Source organism: Lates calcarifer, linkage group LG9 (assembly GCF_001640805.2).
Source record: "Lates calcarifer isolate ASB-BC8 linkage group LG9, TLL_Latcal_v3, whole genome shotgun sequence".
Classification (NCBI taxonomy): domain Eukaryota; kingdom Metazoa; phylum Chordata; class Actinopteri; family Centropomidae; genus Lates; species Lates calcarifer.
This window is the reverse complement of record NC_066841.1, coordinates 322,303-339,307: the sequence shown is the minus strand read 5'-3', so window position 1 is coordinate 339,307 and position 17,005 is coordinate 322,303. Positions and strand designations below refer to the sequence as shown.

The 17,005-nt window shown below is 41.9% G+C and overlaps 2 protein-coding genes across 2 annotated transcripts; one reads left to right on the top strand and one right to left on the bottom strand.

Annotated features, from left to right (window-relative positions):
- The first annotated feature begins 126 nt into the window (after window positions 1-126).
- LOC108895887 (EKC/KEOPS complex subunit Lage3) lies at window positions 127-1,926 on the top strand. The gene is made up of 3 exons (XM_018694856.2): window positions 127-242; window positions 985-1,113; window positions 1,205-1,926. Exons 1-3 carry the CDS (start codon window positions 193-195, stop codon window positions 1,317-1,319), a joined length of 294 nt encoding a protein of 97 aa, XP_018550372.1. The 5' UTR covers window positions 127-192; the 3' UTR covers window positions 1,320-1,926.
- A 1,577-nt stretch (window positions 1,927-3,503) lies between these two features.
- Window positions 3,504-7,399, bottom strand: wdr45 (WD repeat domain 45). Its single transcript, XM_018694829.2, has 11 exons — window positions 7,238-7,399; window positions 6,977-7,093; window positions 6,652-6,726; window positions 6,466-6,570; window positions 6,250-6,355; window positions 6,063-6,157; window positions 5,722-5,801; window positions 5,415-5,623; window positions 5,118-5,219; window positions 4,883-5,028; window positions 3,504-4,747 (listed from the first exon to the last, which is right to left on the bottom strand). The coding sequence occupies exons 2-11, from the start codon at window positions 7,023-7,025 to the stop codon at window positions 4,638-4,640; spliced, it is 1,077 nt and encodes a 358-aa protein (XP_018550345.1). The 5' UTR covers window positions 7,026-7,093; window positions 7,238-7,399; the 3' UTR covers window positions 3,504-4,637.
- Between the last annotated feature and the right edge of the window lie 9,606 nt (window positions 7,400-17,005).

Below are 17,005 nucleotides of genomic sequence, written 5' to 3'. Positions count from 1 at the left end.
ATCATATTTTGTGTTATTTTGTTTTTATTGAGCCATTTTTTCCCTTCGGCTGTTTAATGTTTGCCGTTGTATTACAGTTGCAGTACTGTCCTCCGCCGCTGGGTGGCGGCAGCGCGCCGTCATGTCGCTGTTCTACCGCACAGGAAGAAAACCTGGCACTTCCTGTCCGGTCACTTCAACATAACAACCACGATGGCGGCGTCAGACGGAGAGAAGAACCATGAAACAGGCAAACTGCATTTGTATCCTTTAATATCAGCTCCGGACATTTATTCCTGACTTTTATTTATGTTACTATGTTTTACAGTTTTGACATTAATTCATGAAACACTGGTAGTAGCTTATCTAATTCAACCAGTAGCTGAAATGAACTCTTGACTTCACCGAGCTACAACAGGAGACATGTTTTTTAGCCTATATTTATTTACATTTTGAAAAATGAAGTATGCCGAATTAGCTGTTGGCTCCTGTTTGCAGTGAATCCCTGAATGTACAAACAACTGTCACTGGATCACTGTGATATTGAAGAAAACGTAAAAACATATTGATTCTCAGGCAAATCTGGAGTTAGAAGGACGTTTTTTTTATAAGATTTGTAAGCGGGTCTGTGGATGTTCATTTTACGTGGATATCGGAGATACTGATATTACAGTTAGCCAATTAGCCAATCATATGGCAGCAGTGCAACGTATAAAGTCCTGCAGATACAGAGCAGGAGCCTCAGTCACACATGTGACCTCAGTGACATGATTGTTGGAGCCCGACAGGCTGGTTTGAGTCTCTAGAGTTTCAGCTGCTCAAATACAGATGAATATTCACTAGTGTTTTATGAAGGTGAACTGAAGATCTTCAGACTGTTGGTCAAACAAAACAAGCTATGTGACTCTGGGAAAGAGTTTCAGAGTTTCACACTTCTGACATTTTAGAGAACAAAGATTAATAAGAGAATAGTTGAGGGTTTAATTTTCCTTGACTGTCCTGCAGCTCTCTGGACGTCCCGTTCCCATCATCTCGTGAGGCCGTCATCGCTCTGCGCTCTCTGTCCCCAGACCGAGAACCGAGGAAAGGCGGCATCAGCAAACAGCTCACAGTGTCCGGCAGCACGCTGTCTGTGTAAGAATCACTCCACCTGCTTCTCACCTGTGTCTCTCAAAGCGTTGATGTCTCTGCCTGTTTATTTAACCTCTGTGACCCTGTGTTTCAGGAGGTGGAGCGCAGACGAAGCTCGAATCCTCCGAGTGTCTGTGAACTCGTTTCTGGATCATCTGTCTCTGGTTCTGGAGACCATGGAGATGTTTGGACCCCCTGTTTCCCAGTGAAGCACCACAGATGATTCAGGACTCTGACTCTTTGATCCCATCTTCCTCCACTGGACTTTTCGATCCATGGACACAACTCAGGTGCGACACCTGAACAGGTTGAAACTGGGACTTTATAAAGGAACTTTGAGCAACTGGCAGCTTGAAATGTTTGTTCTTGTAAAATCTGATTGTTTTCTTTCTTCTTCTTGGAGCTAAGAAGCAGGTGGTGAGATCCACTTCAGGTGGGTTTTACGACATATAAAAATACTTATCTTTGAATATGAATTTGTGTCAGACAGATTGACAGATTGTAAAGATATCAACTGTACTGGAGCTTAAACAGGCAGTCTATTAATCAATGAGTTGATGGACAGGAGATTAATCAGCCACTGTTTTGATGATCACAGTTTTTCAAGCAAAAACTGAAAATGAAAGGAAAATATTACTGATTAATCAATAATGAGAATAACAATTAGTTGCAGCCCTAAACTGTACAATAAGGCGTTTGGTGGTTTCGATAATTTCAATGTGTGTTGTACAGTGACGCAGCAATTTTCATCAGAAGTAATTAAAAAAGTAATCACAGTGATGTTCCAGAACAATACTCAGAAACACGCACAACTCATTTACTTGACTGTCTGTTGTTTCCTCTATTAACATAATGAATTAACCAGATTATTACAGTCAGAAACCTGCACAACTGATATGTTAAGATGACAAACCAGCAGAGGGCGCTGCACCATCAACAATTCATCCTCTGTCAGTCTGGATGCCTGGTTTAGAGGAAAAAACATCATATTCATTTATTAAAATGGCCACATCTTTATTTTAACTACGTGGTTTCATGTTGAATCAAAAGCAAAACATTAATTTATCAGTGCTTTTCATAAACAGAGTGAGGTAAACACTGTCTGACTGACAGAATAATAACTGGACGACATGATTGTGAAAAGGAAATGAAGTTTCACAGTGAAGCCTCGACTGGAGATTATCAGGTGACTTTCTCTCCTGCAGGTGTTGACTTCACTCATTTCTTTTCCACAATAAAAGCATGAAGTTACTCTGAAATGCCTGCAGACATCACAACACAAATGTCAGACCATGGTGCTTTGAAGAATTAAACCTCTTTTCAAGTCATGATGTTTACATTTTGATACTGCATCTAACCACGTAGTGACAAAAAGAAATTCTGTTACGTCCCAGATTGACTTTAAAAAATCTTTCAATTTGTAATTTCTACTTTTTTTTTTCTTTTTGTGTTTTGGTAGAGATGAGCATTGTGACTCAGAACAACAGTTATAACAGAGGCTCTGCATTATGTTGTTATGTTGTGCAGCTGTTGAATGGCCTGGAAAAGCAGAAAGGATATCTTTAATTACAGAGAAATGACTCTCATGAACAGACAGAAGGTTGCATGAGCTTCACCCTCATTTTGTATGTGGGAGCGCATTAATGTTCATTATGTTGCCCTCTGCAGGATGTCTGACCATAGAACTGTAGCTTCTGCAGTGGATTTATTTTACTCTAAAATATTTTCATTATTGATTCATCTGCAGATTATTTCCTTGATTGATCCCTTAATCTTTATCTCTAAAATGTCAGAAAGACCAAGGTGACATCCTCAACACTCAGTTCAGTTCACGCTCATGTGAGGTGCGATCAGAAAGTTCAGAGACTGCGTCTTTAACAAGCAAAGAAGATGAGAAAAAAGTACAATATTCAGAATGTATGATATCTGCTGTCCTGACGTCAACAGACACTTGAGACCAACCCATTAAAACAGATATTTATTTTAACTGTGACGGCGGAGGCCACACAACATATTAAAAGTGCATTTTTTTTGGTTTTGTTTTCAAACAAGTGACTCATCATTGCTGACATTTAAACATCATCCCACTTGCACAAATGACAAGTGGCTGTAAAAGCCTAATGTAAACCGCCACTGTGACAACAGACGCTGAAACCAAACCTCGGATACAGCAGAATAAAAGTGAGGGCAGGGACGGGGGATAGCGTTTAAAATGTCAGAGTGGGATCTGCCGCACAACGAGAGTACCACAGGTTCAGGGTGGTTTAATGGGATTCAGCAACATCTAATAAAGAATGCCACATCTGGAGGAACATCTGCAGAGTACAAACAGAGATCAGCTGGAGAATAACAACCTGCAGTTTAAACATGTTCAAACAAAAACCAGAGATGAATTTGGTGATTTCTTAGCAAAAATGAATTTTATTCAGTTTGATTAGTGATTTCTCACAGATGCAACAAAAAAACAAACAGCAGCTTAAGACCCACTCATTTAGACTTACATACTATTTTACACATTTTAGCCTGTAGATTTACGTCTGCATTTCATGGTTGTTGCTCCTCTATTTGCTCTTTTGTCTTTATTGTGAAGCACTTTGTGATATTTGCTCTTTAAAGGTGCTATTTAATACTTACTTACAAATGACAAGGTTTAAAGGTGATATATGGAAGTATTGTATTTCTATAAAATAACAATTGTCAATGGAATTTGAAGAAATAACAGTTTTGATGTTCTGTATATTGTGTTGCAGAGATATCTACTGAAGTTAGCATGCTAACCAGCTAGCTCTGGCCTGTCCCATCTTGTAATACACCTCTGTACCTCAAGAGGTGACAGTGAGTCACTGTAGCCTCCAGTCTGCTCTCAGTCCAACAGAGGATGAAGACGTAACACTGCCCAGAGGACGCATTCTAACCTCCTGTAAACACAACAATGGCTGAAGTTCTTGGCGGCGACCATTATTAAACACCGCCGCCTGCTCCCGGCTCCCGACATCACGTTCAATAACAAAGAAAAGAAGTGAATAGAAGCAGAAGGAGTTAACATTGACGTTGCTTTCCACCACTTGTTGGTGATGAGCTGTTGGTGAGTAAAGGAATGAAGGTTGATGCTGAGTTTCTTCTAGCCTGGTCAGTAAACAGCTGTTAGTGCTAATGATGCTAATGATGTAGTGATAGCAAATTCTTACATATAGCACCTTTAAGTGTATTTGTCATTTCAGGGTCTTTTACTCATCAACCAGTCAGACTCATGATGCAACGAGGTTACAGGCTAATAAAAAACTGTATTTATATTCACACTGCTACATACTGTAGATACAACTGCTTACAGACACAGAGGACTTTATAAAACCTGCCTCAGCATCAAGTCTGTGTTTGTCCACACGACTCTGATTCTCTGTCTCAGGCCATTTTCCCATCTGTCTCCAGAACAGAACAATGATCATTAACTCCTGTCGTTTTCATCCGTCACTGCCCTCCTCACATCTTCCACTAATGTTTTTAAACTGGTTTTTCTCTCTCTGGCCTCAGAAGTCATCATCATCACATATATCCAGATACACATCGAAGGCCTCTCGGTTGCAGTTTCCATCAGGGGTGAAGACGTACTTGTGGAAGGTCCCGTCCACACATATGGCTGCAAGAGGGGAAAACAAAGAAAAATTCAATAACATCTTTTTGCTTTCAAGCAACACTGAGTCAAATGGTGACACGACAATGTGAAGGACACAATCTGGAGCTTTTGTCTTTGTGGGACACCTCACTTCCTCACCAATGACAGAGTTGACGTTCTTGGACGTGTTCTTCCCAAAAGCACAGATACAGGCACACTCAGCGGGCACGGTGAAACTGGCCAATGACCACTGACTGTCGACGTACTGACCAATCACAGGACCGACCTTCCCAACACGAGCCAGTCTGTGGGAGGAAGAGGAATAAAGAGACACTGAGCAAAGTAATTACAGCTTGGGAGTAAAAGAGAAGAGATGTGGACAGGTTGTTCTTACGCAGAGCGACGGTTGAGTTTGGTGTCTTTCAGTGCAAAGATGTGAACTGTGCCTTTGTCACTGGAGGCACAGAGGAAGGAGGAGTCGTGGCTGAAGTTGATGCTGGAGAGAATAAATGAAACAGACGAGAGAGTGTTTGGAAACCTTTGGAAACCTCGTGATCTGATTCACTATCTGCTGAACTGTTGGTTTTTCAAAGTTAGAAGAATTGTCAGACAAAGCCTGAGAGGAGGTTTCAGACGCTGATCGATCATCTGACGCCTCAAACACAGAATCCATCAGTACTTCTGTGCGTACCAGTAGAGGGTGGCCGGGTCGGTTCCTCTGCGCAGCTCCACCAGTTTGTCTCTGGTCGTCGTGTCAAACAGGCGGATCAGCGTTCCTTTACGAGAGGCCGACGCTGCCACGCTGCCGGGCTGGTTCAGAGCCACGCAGGCGATCTCACTCTGATGGGCGTTGATGGTGAAAGGGGCAGATGATGTCCCAGGCTTGGTGTTGGACAAGTCCTGAAGAAAAGGAGATTAATTAGAATCAAAACACCCTGGTCCATTTTCTTTAGAAGTTAACTGTGTGTTCTGTGTGTGTGTGTGTGTGTGTAACTTACAACCAGCTGCAGGCTGCCACATTTATGACCTGGAAAGACCAGCAGCTGTTTCTCCAGACTGGGACACAAATCACACAGACCTGGAAGAAAGAGTTACGATTGGAGCCGCAATGATTAGTCGATAGATTGATTAGTTGATCAGCAGAAAAATACTGCAGTTACACTGCTATTATTTTGATATTTGATAACTTATTAATTGTTAAAGTAAAATTTCCTGCAAAAATAGTTTTATAAAAAAGCTGTGTGTCCTGTTTCCTCTGGTTTAGATCTTATTTAACAGAATCTCTTTGGGTTTCAGATGTTTAAAGATACAGATACAGAAGAAGTGAGGGACTCTTCACCTTTGGGGTTGTCTCTGGTGTCAAACTCAAACAGTTTGACAGGGTTGTCTGGAAAACTGTACACGTAGATCCTGTTCTTTAATACAATGATGATCCTGGGAAAACAAAGGAGACGATAACAGTTAAACTTCATGTAGCAGCACAGAGACAGACTACAGGAGGAGTGAGTGGGTGACACTGAACTCACTTGTCGTGCCTCATGCGGACGGCCAGGACAGGTTTAGTGAAGGTGAACTCCAGGACCAGCTTGTCTTTGGGGTCTCGTGACTCTCGAGCGTCATCCCAGATCAGCACTGAGATTAAACGATTACAGCACCGAAATCAGTTTAATGGATCAAACTAAACAGCGAGAGTGGTGCCCCACATTTCTACAACCTAACATAGAGAAGTATTTTCATTTAACCTGATATTTCTGAGAACTTGGGGTTGACTCCTCCTCCAACTACGGCCAGCAGGTTGGAGCGATGCAGCATGGAGCACAGGGCCACACTGCCTACCTGCTCATGATCTGAAGACACGCACAGAGTCTTACCAACATGTAGTCAGCTGACTGTATATATCTTACAGCAAAGCAGCAAAATCCACTCACCCAGGTGGCCCTTCTCCATCAGGGGCTCCACATTGTAAATCCTGACCCCTGTCTCCATGGCGCAGCAGAAGCAGCCTGGTGATCGGAGAAAAGGGAGAGAGATTGAAATGAGTGAACAACAGACACAAACTCAAGTTGTGAAAACTCACAGAGAGGTCTAACAGTCATTACACTGAGTTAAGATTAAAGAGCTGAAACAAGCGGAGACTTCAGATGGTGCAGGTTTTAATAAACCTTCACTGACTGATGTGTTCACTTGCTGGTTCAGGTGTTTTTACAGGTGTGACAGTAAACAGACACTGAAACATGTCCGCCGTCTGCTTACTCTGGTCCTGGTTGAACTGCAGGCTGTTGACTCCTCTCTGCTGAGCCATGGCTGCTAAACTACCGTTACCGAGCCGTTACCGGTCAACTACAGCTTCACTGGGCCCCGGACGACAAGCTGAGACAGAGAGGGGACAAAAACACGACGGTTGAGCAACACGGAGGTAACGTTAGCTATGTTAGCTAGCGCACGTTAGCATCGAATAAAAGCGGCTGGTCTCCTTTTATAACCTCGACATTTGTAAAATGTGTAAAGTCTCACCATGAACATGAAGAGTGAAGCCGATGTGGAGGTTTTTAAAACGATAAACGAGACAAACAGAGTGAAACACAACAACGTTGATGTTGCAAGACGGAGGTTTGTTTTTGTTTTTCCAACTGCGACGTCATCGACACGTGTTTCCGGTTGTGTTCCTGTTTCCTGTTCATAAAAACTTTTTTCTAATTAAAATAAAATATAATAAAGCAATAAAATCAAATAAATCTGTATAAAAACACATAACAAAAAATACATTTTAAGAATTAAAACCTGTTAACTTGAATACACACGCTGACGTTAGTTACATCGTTTTAAACGAACGTTTACATCTTTAAAATATTTTTTTCATATCGATGCTCCTTTCCTTTTACAAGGTTATATTTTACAGAAAAGCCTCGCTGGAAAAAATAAATATATTTTTATCGAATAATTGAAATGCCATGTTATTACTTTTATTTATTAATTATTATTATTATTAGTAGTAGTAGTATGTTGTATTCACTGCTTGAAAAAAAATCAGATATTGCAGGTTTAATTAACCAGACACACATAATAAAATGTAAAAAAAAAATAAAAAAAATGAAAGTGTAAACTAAATGTTTGTACAGTCTGTCAGTCTATTGACTGGTTGACGTGAGTAACACAGTGATCTCATGGATAACATGACCTGTGATGCTCAGACAGGACTGAAAACAGCAGATAACAGTGATGTTACCTGTTTGTGGGTTTCAGGTCTAAGTTTTAGTACAGCATATCTGTTATTTTAATGCCATCTAAATAGGTCATTTCAGAAACTTTTACAGACTGTTGCTCCTGCACAGTAAAGATTCCTTCACCCTCATCACCTCATGTAGAAAGGCCAATAAACAGTCCTTTCCCCTGCAAACTGAAATCCATGATAAATATCAGGACATTTTCTGTGGTGAAGGGGCACTCAGTCTTTTCTCCTGGTTTATTATAAGCATGGAGGCACAGGAAGCCTTTGGCCTGAGTCCAGACCATAAAAACTATATTTAATCAGAAGATACTGGACAAATTAAATCAGAGAAACAAGAAGCCTCTCAGCCAGAGGAGAAAATCTGTGTAAGCTTTGGGTAAACTGTCATAAAGTAGTTTACATCAGATGAAACAAGACTAAAGGCCACGTCTGAGTAACTCCAGGTTCACCTCATATGGGATAGATAAAAGAGACCATACCTGTCACCCATGCTTTTAATTTGTTGGCAAGAAGAGCTTCCTGTTCCAGGTCAGCTGTTGCAGTCACACAGGTGTAGGGGGTGTGGCCAGGAGAACAAGATGGAAGACAGAATTGTTTGGGGCTGAAGAATCAAAGACAGAGGAGCTCTAAAAACTGTGTCTGTCTACAACAGTGATACATGGTGAAAACTCATCCACCCATCCATCCATGAAGTCAGAGAGTGGAGGTTCATAACAACTGAAGCTGAGGACCAGAGATCAGCTCCAGGCCAGAATCATAATCCCTACTTCAACATCTGGTGAGTTCGATTCCCTTTGGATCTTTTTCTTCTCCTTTGTTCCTCGATTCTTTTTTCATTTTGAAGCGAGGACATAAATTGCTTGTTGTTTTGGGGCATTTTGATGGGCTGCTTTAGGCTCTGTGGGCTGTTTTCTAAGGAGATTTATTATTGAGATATTCCTACTGTTGCTCTATTGCCTGTTTTATTACATCTCATTGGTCTCTGGAGCCAAACTCAGACAATAAGGAGGCAGGGAACAGTGGGTTTATTGTGGGGTTATGGGGAATGGTTACAGAGGTGGAGATGGGAGGCAGGTTGAAGTGACGTGTTTGACACAGGAGAAAAACAGAAAGAGGCTCGAGGAAAACACAAGGAATAATTATAGTGTACAAGATACAGGAGTGGCTGACTGAGTGACTACCACAGAGGTTGGCGGAACAATCTGTCAATGAGTGGGTGAAGAGCCGAGGTTCTGCTGGGTTGATGAGCTGACTGGAGACAGGTGTGTAGGTGAAGCAGGAGCCAGGAAGATGCAGAGTCACACCCACGCCACACACACACACACACACACACACTCACTCACTCACGTGCTGTGTCTCATCAGACTCTTCAGTTACTACACTTACATGTAGTACACAGTATAGTCACTGGAGGAGTGTGTGAATTTTGACAGGGTGGTGTTGTCTCAGTTCAAACTCTGCCACCATGAACTTAACAGAAATGACAATTGCAACATGTGACCATGATTGTCACTAAAACATCCACTGGCTGCTTTACTCACTTGACTTAAAAATAAACGTCTTACTGTCTCATATGAGCCAGCAGGTTGGAGCGATGCAGCATGGAGTCCCTCCTCTTCTGCTACGTAGTCAAAATGGCGACTGTTGAGGTTGAGAAGTTTCCATCAATCAACACTCAACACCGTCCTGGTTCTTTTAGCGTACTGCTCGTCCATACTTGTCAGTGTGAATGCATTTAAACAGTCAAAATAACCAGTGAGAGTGAAGATATATGAGACCTGAGACAGACAGACAGACAGACAGACAGGAGGTGGAGACAGAGAAACACCTGACGTATACTAAACTCTTACTCCTGTATTTTTCATTGGTACACCTTGTCTCGATCAGCTTTTAAGGTAATGCTGATTAATGTGCTCTCTCTGATAATAAAGCAGCTAATGAGCAGCAAACAGAAGAGAAGCTGACCCCCCTCCACTGTTTATATCACATCCTGTGAATGCAAACACTGTTCTCTCTGAACCTTCTCTCAGTTCTTTGGTCTCAACCGGGACGTATCACCGTCCAGTTCCACACTCGGAGCATGTCTTTGTGTTTATGGTGCATATGGGAATTAATTAAATCTGTGTTGATGAATGGACGTTAAAATGATCGGAGAAATGCTTGAGGTTGCTGTCATCAGTCAGAATTTGCGTCAGGTTCATTTTCATTAGTCAGTGGTTCAGTCTTTATATGTGTTGGCAAAGTTAATTAATGCTTTTAGGTTGTAATAGCTTTAAATGCAGCATGTGCACTGTGGTTAAATGTATGCAGGGTGTAGACGAGGGTTTGAGGGGAGGTGGAGTCTGTGAACATCCACTCTGGACGCTGTGAGGAAAAACTGCAGAAATAAACATCACAAGATGAAACCGTGTACAACCATCACCATAACAACAGATCACACATCTGAAGGTTGGAAGGTTTGTGTTGTGGTTCACACATCCACTGCTTAATAAGATGATTGCAATGGGCTCTGGCAATTTGTGTGCTAGCATGTTAGCACACAGGTCACAGATATATTCGTACTATAAACCTAGTCCAGGAGCTGCTCCTGTAAGTCGTATCAGAGAGTAAGGACAAATATTTCTGGCTGTTCAGTTCGGCGACTTGTCTTTAACCTTCTCCAACTGGGTTCCTCATAAAGTTCCTGTGGTGGAAACTCATCTACACACGAGACAGATGGACAGTTGGCAAGCTAGCCACCAGGCTGTAAGTGACTAGCCCTCACATGTTGTCTGAGTCGCGTTGTATCAGTTAGCTCACCAGCTACAGTCACTCTTATTCACCTGCGACTAAGCCTCCACTCCACATGTGTCATGAGAACTCCCAGATAAACTTTGAATATGATGGAATAAAAAACTCCTAGCTCTTCTCTGAAGACACAGACTTCCAGTAAAAGATAAATCCTGTTGTCAGCCTGAGATAAATAATTGAGAATCTTGTTAGCGTGATTATAAAAATGGATTTTTCTGCTCAACAATTTTATTACTGCTAATGAAAAACCTGAGAAGTTCTAAATTACAGTTTTGCCTGGATTACCATCTCTGGCACAGGCTGTACTGTGCGCCTCGTTTGAAACGAGCAGAAATGTTTGGCTGCCAGCTCAATTAGTAAGATCAAACCTGTAGGGACTGAGCTAATTGCTTGGACAGACTGCATTTTTGGCTGATGATGAAAGCTATCCATTTCTGTGATGAGTCTCCAAAACAAACCAAACTGCAATCATTAATAAGATGGAGAAGAAGATGTGTGTGTGTGGAGGAGGCAAACAGACTGTCCAAGCATATTAAATTATATTATATTATATTATATTATATTATATTATATTATATTATATTATATTATAACAGGGCAGGCTTGTTTATTTTTTGGAACTTATATTTACATTTTGGCTGGATCTGGATATATCAGAGATATATCAGTCAGAGTGCAGAGTAGGAGGTGTTAACATGAAGGAAAACATGAAGAAAAAGTACATTTAGAGACGATAAAAGTGATACTAGAGAGAAAAAGAAAGTAAAAAAGAGGAAGAGTGAAGGAGCGCTCAGGTTTTTTTCTCTACAGCTTCTTGTTTAGGTTAAGAACTGGAAGGTCAGTTAGCCTCTGTCTGACAGGAGGGAGATGCTGAATCAGCTGTGAGCAGCTTCTGTTCTCTGTGTATCCATGGATGTACAGACAGCTGTGACTGGATTACTGTGATACTGGAGAGAACAAAGGAAACATCAGGTCTGTGTGGTGATGAGGAGACTGAACCTTCCTCACAGTAACGGAGCTCTTTTCATCACCTCTTCTCGTTTCGTCTTCTTCCTCTGCAGTTTGTTGGCAGCGACCGGAGAATCAGCTCCACCTCACTCTAACGTGAAGGGATGAAAACCTGCATTAAATTCCATTTTCTTGAAATTTCGTTGGGCTGGAAAACTGTCCCATAAATTTCAAAACACCTGAATGCACCTCTCCCTCTCACCTGCTCCACGCCTCCATTTCAACTCTCCCTCACAGTCTGAAAACCTCGGCCCCATATGGACCATCAGACCATTTCAGAAAGATTCTCACTGTGGAAAAATGTACATGTTCAGGGGACATAAAGTACAAGGACAAGTAAATAGAAAGCTGTTGGTAAGAATGATGAATGATGTGGGAGGAAAATGGAAACAGGCCAAAAAGCAAATCCACAAACAGAGGCAAATAAGCTCTTTGAAGCTAAATTAATAGTTTTTGATGGTTAATGCTGGAGAGAAAAGAAATAAGACATTTTACTGAGTAGCTGCCAAAGGTCGAGCGTATCTGTACACTCTAACATCTTCTCTCATCTTCCATTTAGAGTAGACAACAAGAATCTCGCTTCTGAAAATCCCAGTTTTACCTCCTACGCTCCGAGAGGCACAGGGTCCGGCTAATTTAGAAAACTGAAAACCACATAACCAATAAGTACATAACTACATAAGCAAATTTTCAGGAGATCAGGGCATAAGACTTTCTGAACTTATTTTAATAATTTGAGACATTGTGGACCCTCTAAGAGTGAGTCCTTCAGTCCGTCCATCCAGTCTTTACCCTTCCTGTTTATCTCCTTTTGAGTGACTGATGATTTTTCATCTTTCTCTCTGAGTGTTGTTCTGCCTAAAGGTAGAAGAGGAAATTGTCTGTGATTACTGTGAGAAACCCCACATACTGTCTACGAGAAATTACATTTATATACTGCTCATTTGTTTTCCAAATTACATTGTGATTGCTGCCTGGATTATGTTCACAGCCAATGTGCTATGTATTTGTGTTGCACACAGGTCATAGGGAGGATGGTGAGTGTATAAACTGCAGGACTTTGACACGTCTTAACGCCTTGCAGAGGTGGTTCAGTTAAATCAAACCAGACGTGTTCAGTAGAACATTACAGATACATATCGACGAGGACACCCTCAGTCAGGCTCCTGTGTCTGAAGCTTTCGCTCTGGAGGATGTTTTCAGGTGGTGTCTAACTTTCTTTGGACGTTTCGACCCTGAACCACAACGTCCTCCAGTTGGTGGGTCAGTCAGTGCCCGTCTTCTCATGGTGTCCAGTCCACAACCTCTTTGTCTCCCCTCCTGCTATTCCTACAGCGGTGAGCATCTTCCACACAGAGCAGCTCTGCAGTTTTTTCAGCTGTATCTGTGTGTCTGATCTATAATACAACAAACAAAAGCCTTTATGGCACATAGATTGAACAGGAGCACAAATATACTCTGAGGGGTGAATCGTCCTCTGATGTTCAAAGGCACTCTGCAGAACTTGAGAGAGTTTTCTTCAGTATCACTGAAACCCACTGATAGTTGTCTGTACATACCTGAGCACACTGCATCCAGGAGCTGATAGTAGCTAGTTCAGCATCCTCATAATGAGCTCAAAAAGGAACATGAGTACCTACCTATAGAAAGGACAAGCAGCTCAAAGAGATCCACTTTAAAATGTAAGAACGCTGGACACTGGACAGGGTTTAACAGGATGAGAAGCCAGTTGACAGGGAAACAGGAGGTAACTGCAGCTGTAATCACCTCTGAGGTGGAGGGTAAAGAATTACCCACGTACTGTATGTGCTGTGGAGAGGAGCACAGGTGATGCTAAAATCATCCCCCCTCCCCCAGAGACAGAAATCCAGTCCAGACTTACCGTCTTGGAGATGGCCTTTCTGTTTGACTCTTGACATCACATAGCTCAGGTCGTCCATGAAGGAGGCGATCGGTGTTGACTTTCAGAGCCACAGCTGCTCGAGGTCGGGACACATGGACGAGGAGGTACAACCAAGGATTAAGTTGTGGTGTAAAATTTCAGCAGACAATCTTATTACATCTCTCCTCTGCTCTAACAAGCTATGATGTCACCCTCAATTAACCTTTTGATCTGGTTTAATCTGATTTCGGAGCTCACAGGATATCTGGAGCACGTAACAAATGCTGGAAACTGAGGGATTCATATTAATGTAAATAACTCATCCAAATGGACACACACAGATTAATATGCACTGGCAGTCGTGTGGACCTGGCGCCAAGCTCTTACCATTACTACAAATCAGTGTGGCAGAGCAGTTTTTTTGCCCATAGCTGACCGCTGTGAACTTTCTCTGTGTTGCAGAAATAGGACAGCTGGTTAAACAGCTGGCCTCCATCACAGAGACGTGTGATGCCATTCATCTTGTCCCCAGAGCATTAATCGGTGTTAATCACCTTCATAAACAGCACCTCGGTGCAGGATAAAAAAACAAAGCTCTGTTTTAACCGTTACATGACAGGAGCATCTGACTCACGCAGTCTGACAAACTCTGTTTTTGAAAACAATGGAGTGTCCTCCCACTCTTTCTCTGCCGCTCGATCTGTCGAGTCGGAGCTCAGTCGGTTTTTGCTGCTTTGCCCCAGCAACTCACCAGCTCAGGCCTGCGGAGAGGAGAGCAACAATGACAGGAAGACAGTCCCTTTATATCCAGATTTACACATTAATGATTCTGTAAGACTGGATGTTGTGTAAGCATATGACTCACATTCCTGACAATACCATGGAGTACTGTATATCTCTGAGTGGGCCACTTCAGAAATGTACGTGGCAGCTCACAGGAAGCAGGGATCTGTAGAATCACGGTGTAAAAATAATGTCTGGGTGCATGGACATATTGACAATTTACATATGATGTTAAAACAGTTGTATAATGTCCTCTATGGGTCTGAGAGGAGGTTTTCAGTGTCTGATTGAGACAACTACACCCTCACATCCCAGTTTAAAATCGGATCCACTAAAAATATCCACATACACATGCTGATACGTTAAAACAAATATATTCTGTTAAGGTCTATTAAGTTTTAGAACTACACTTCCCACAATGCTCTCAGGGCTGCACAGGAAGTCTAAGGTTACAGTGGATTCAGTTGTGTGCTACAACTTGAGCCTCATTTCTTAGCTTATACTGGATCACTGCGATAACATGAAGAGTCTCAGGCAGGTTCTGCACTAATTCTAAAGTGGATCTATGGATGTTTATTCTGGACATCAGTGATAATGAAGCCTGAAGGTGGAATTAACACAGAGTTATAACAGACGCTGTCCTGCAGTTTTTACTTTTCATCCCTGAATTCTTTTTGCTTTTTTCAGTTTCCTATTCACAGCCACATTTCGTTTCACTACACAAACTGTTTGTGTTTGTGACTAATAAAGCTTTGAGTCTGAGTTGAATCCGTCCTTCATGTTTTTTTGGTCTGATCTTTGTCAGGAAGATTTCTCAGACTTTCCTCAGGAGGAAGATTCAGGTGCAGTTCTCCAGCTTCTTTATTCACTCACTCAGCAGCACACAACCAGACAGAGAAAAAACCGACTGTGATGGACGATGAGTGTGATTATTGATCAGTGAAATGTGACCAGAACAGGTTGTGAGACACAGAACTTAGTTACAAACTAAGCAGTCACAGAGCTGTGTGTGAGCGGGTTAAACACCTCCATGGGATTATTATATGATCCCTGTGTAGTTCAAGGAAAAGCATGCTGAGTGCAAACATAATATTGTCGTTATTTAACACTGGAGATGTGAACCAGGCATCATTAATTCATGATTCAGGAGAGACAGGAGCTTCTTTGTGGCCCACCTGAGAGTTCGTGAAGGGATTTTCAATCTTATTAAACGCTGATATGACACAAACACACATTTGAACATATGCACACTTCCACACACATTATGTCACTTTCTGTCCCATTAGCAGCTAATTAAGATGTGAATGATCTCCTTGGGGGGGAAGTGTCCTACTTAACTGCCTTTCAAGCGGCTCCTCGTCCCACATTAATCTCTCTCCCCAGGGGAACATGGATATTGATCCGCTTTTTCCCATGACATCAATCTCACTTGGAAGAGATGAACAAGATTAAAGTGAGACGAGCATCACATCCAGGAAGGCGAGGTGATGATGACCTCTATAACGCTGCCAGATAAACAATCTATGATTTGACACTGAATTTCTTTATGATCATCAACAATTTATTCAGCAGAGACGCAGATATAATAAACCTCATGTCTGTAATCATCTTGTTTTTTTTAGATAATCTTCCACTTTCAGTTCTTCATAGGTGTAATGTTTTCTCAAATCACAAAAGCAACACTTGGTTTGACACATAACAGCTACAGTCACTGACACGAAACACTCAAGGTGAGAAAAAACAAAAACTACAAACTGAGAAATTAAACTTCTCTAACTGCTCACTGTGGCCTCCCTCTAAGCTTCATTTCAGTGGGGCGTTGAGACAGACTGGAGCCAGAGTTAATGACATTCTCCAAACATTTTTCATTCTCTTTTATACACCTTCTCTCCAAGTATGGGAAGAGACAGATAGAGGCCATAAAGCTGGAGCTGCACGCCAGGCAGTGAGTGATGCCTCGGCCCAGTCACCTCTAAACAATAAGCAGATAAAATCGTTTCACCGCTGAACTGTTGGCTTTGTTTTAGCCGAACAGCTGGAGCTCTGTTAGTTCTGTGTGACAGCTGAAAACACAGGGAGCCATTTAGTAGGTCCTGTGTGGGGTCCATGAGTCCTGGGGCCTGAATCATGAAGGGAGTTCAGTCATCCTGGGTAAACTGAACCATGAAGCTGGTTATCAACCAAAGTTCACGTAAAGAGGAGGAACTGTTAATAAGAGACAACATGAAGTTCTTATATAGCAGCAGCTGAACTCAATTACAGTGACAGCAGGAGGAGGTGTGGAAACACCAGAGATGATTTCTAATTTTGATGAGGAACAAACTCTTCTGAAAATATGATGCAGGAAAAAAGTGAAAGCAGGATAATGTCAGAGAGAGGAGGAAAGTCTGTCCGCTAACGTTCTTCTTTTTACCACTGACAGGCTCAGATTATTATTCTCAGTGTCTGACAACATTATGATAAGATTCCTACAGAGACAGAGCTTTTTCATTAAAGAGGAAGATCCAGAAACATCTCTATATATCACTACCAGACTCCATTGACAAAAACAAGGATTTTACTGGGAGCTGCTGGAATACCACTGCCTCCA

Coding starts and splice junctions, on each gene's coding strand:
- LOC108895887 (XM_018694856.2), top strand. CDS start 193: ATGGCGGCGTCAGACGGAGAGAAGAACCATGAAACAGGCAAACTGCAT. Junction 243..984: donor GAAACAGGCAAACTGCATTT/GTATCCTTTAAT, acceptor ACTGTCCTGCAG/CTCTCTGGACGTCCCGTTCC. Junction 1,114..1,204: donor TCCGGCAGCACGCTGTCTGT/GTAAGAATCACT, acceptor CCTGTGTTTCAG/GAGGTGGAGCGCAGACGAAG.
- wdr45 (XM_018694829.2), bottom strand. CDS start 7,025: ATGGCTCAGCAGAGAGGAGTCAACAGCCTGCAGTTCAACCAGGACCAG. Junction 6,727..6,976: donor GCAGTTCAACCAGGACCAGA/GTAAGCAGACGG, acceptor TCCGATCACCAG/GCTGCTTCTGCTGCGCCATG. Junction 5,220..5,414: donor GACCCGGCCACCCTCTACTG/GTACGCACAGAA, acceptor TATTCTCTCCAG/CATCAACTTCAGCCACGACT.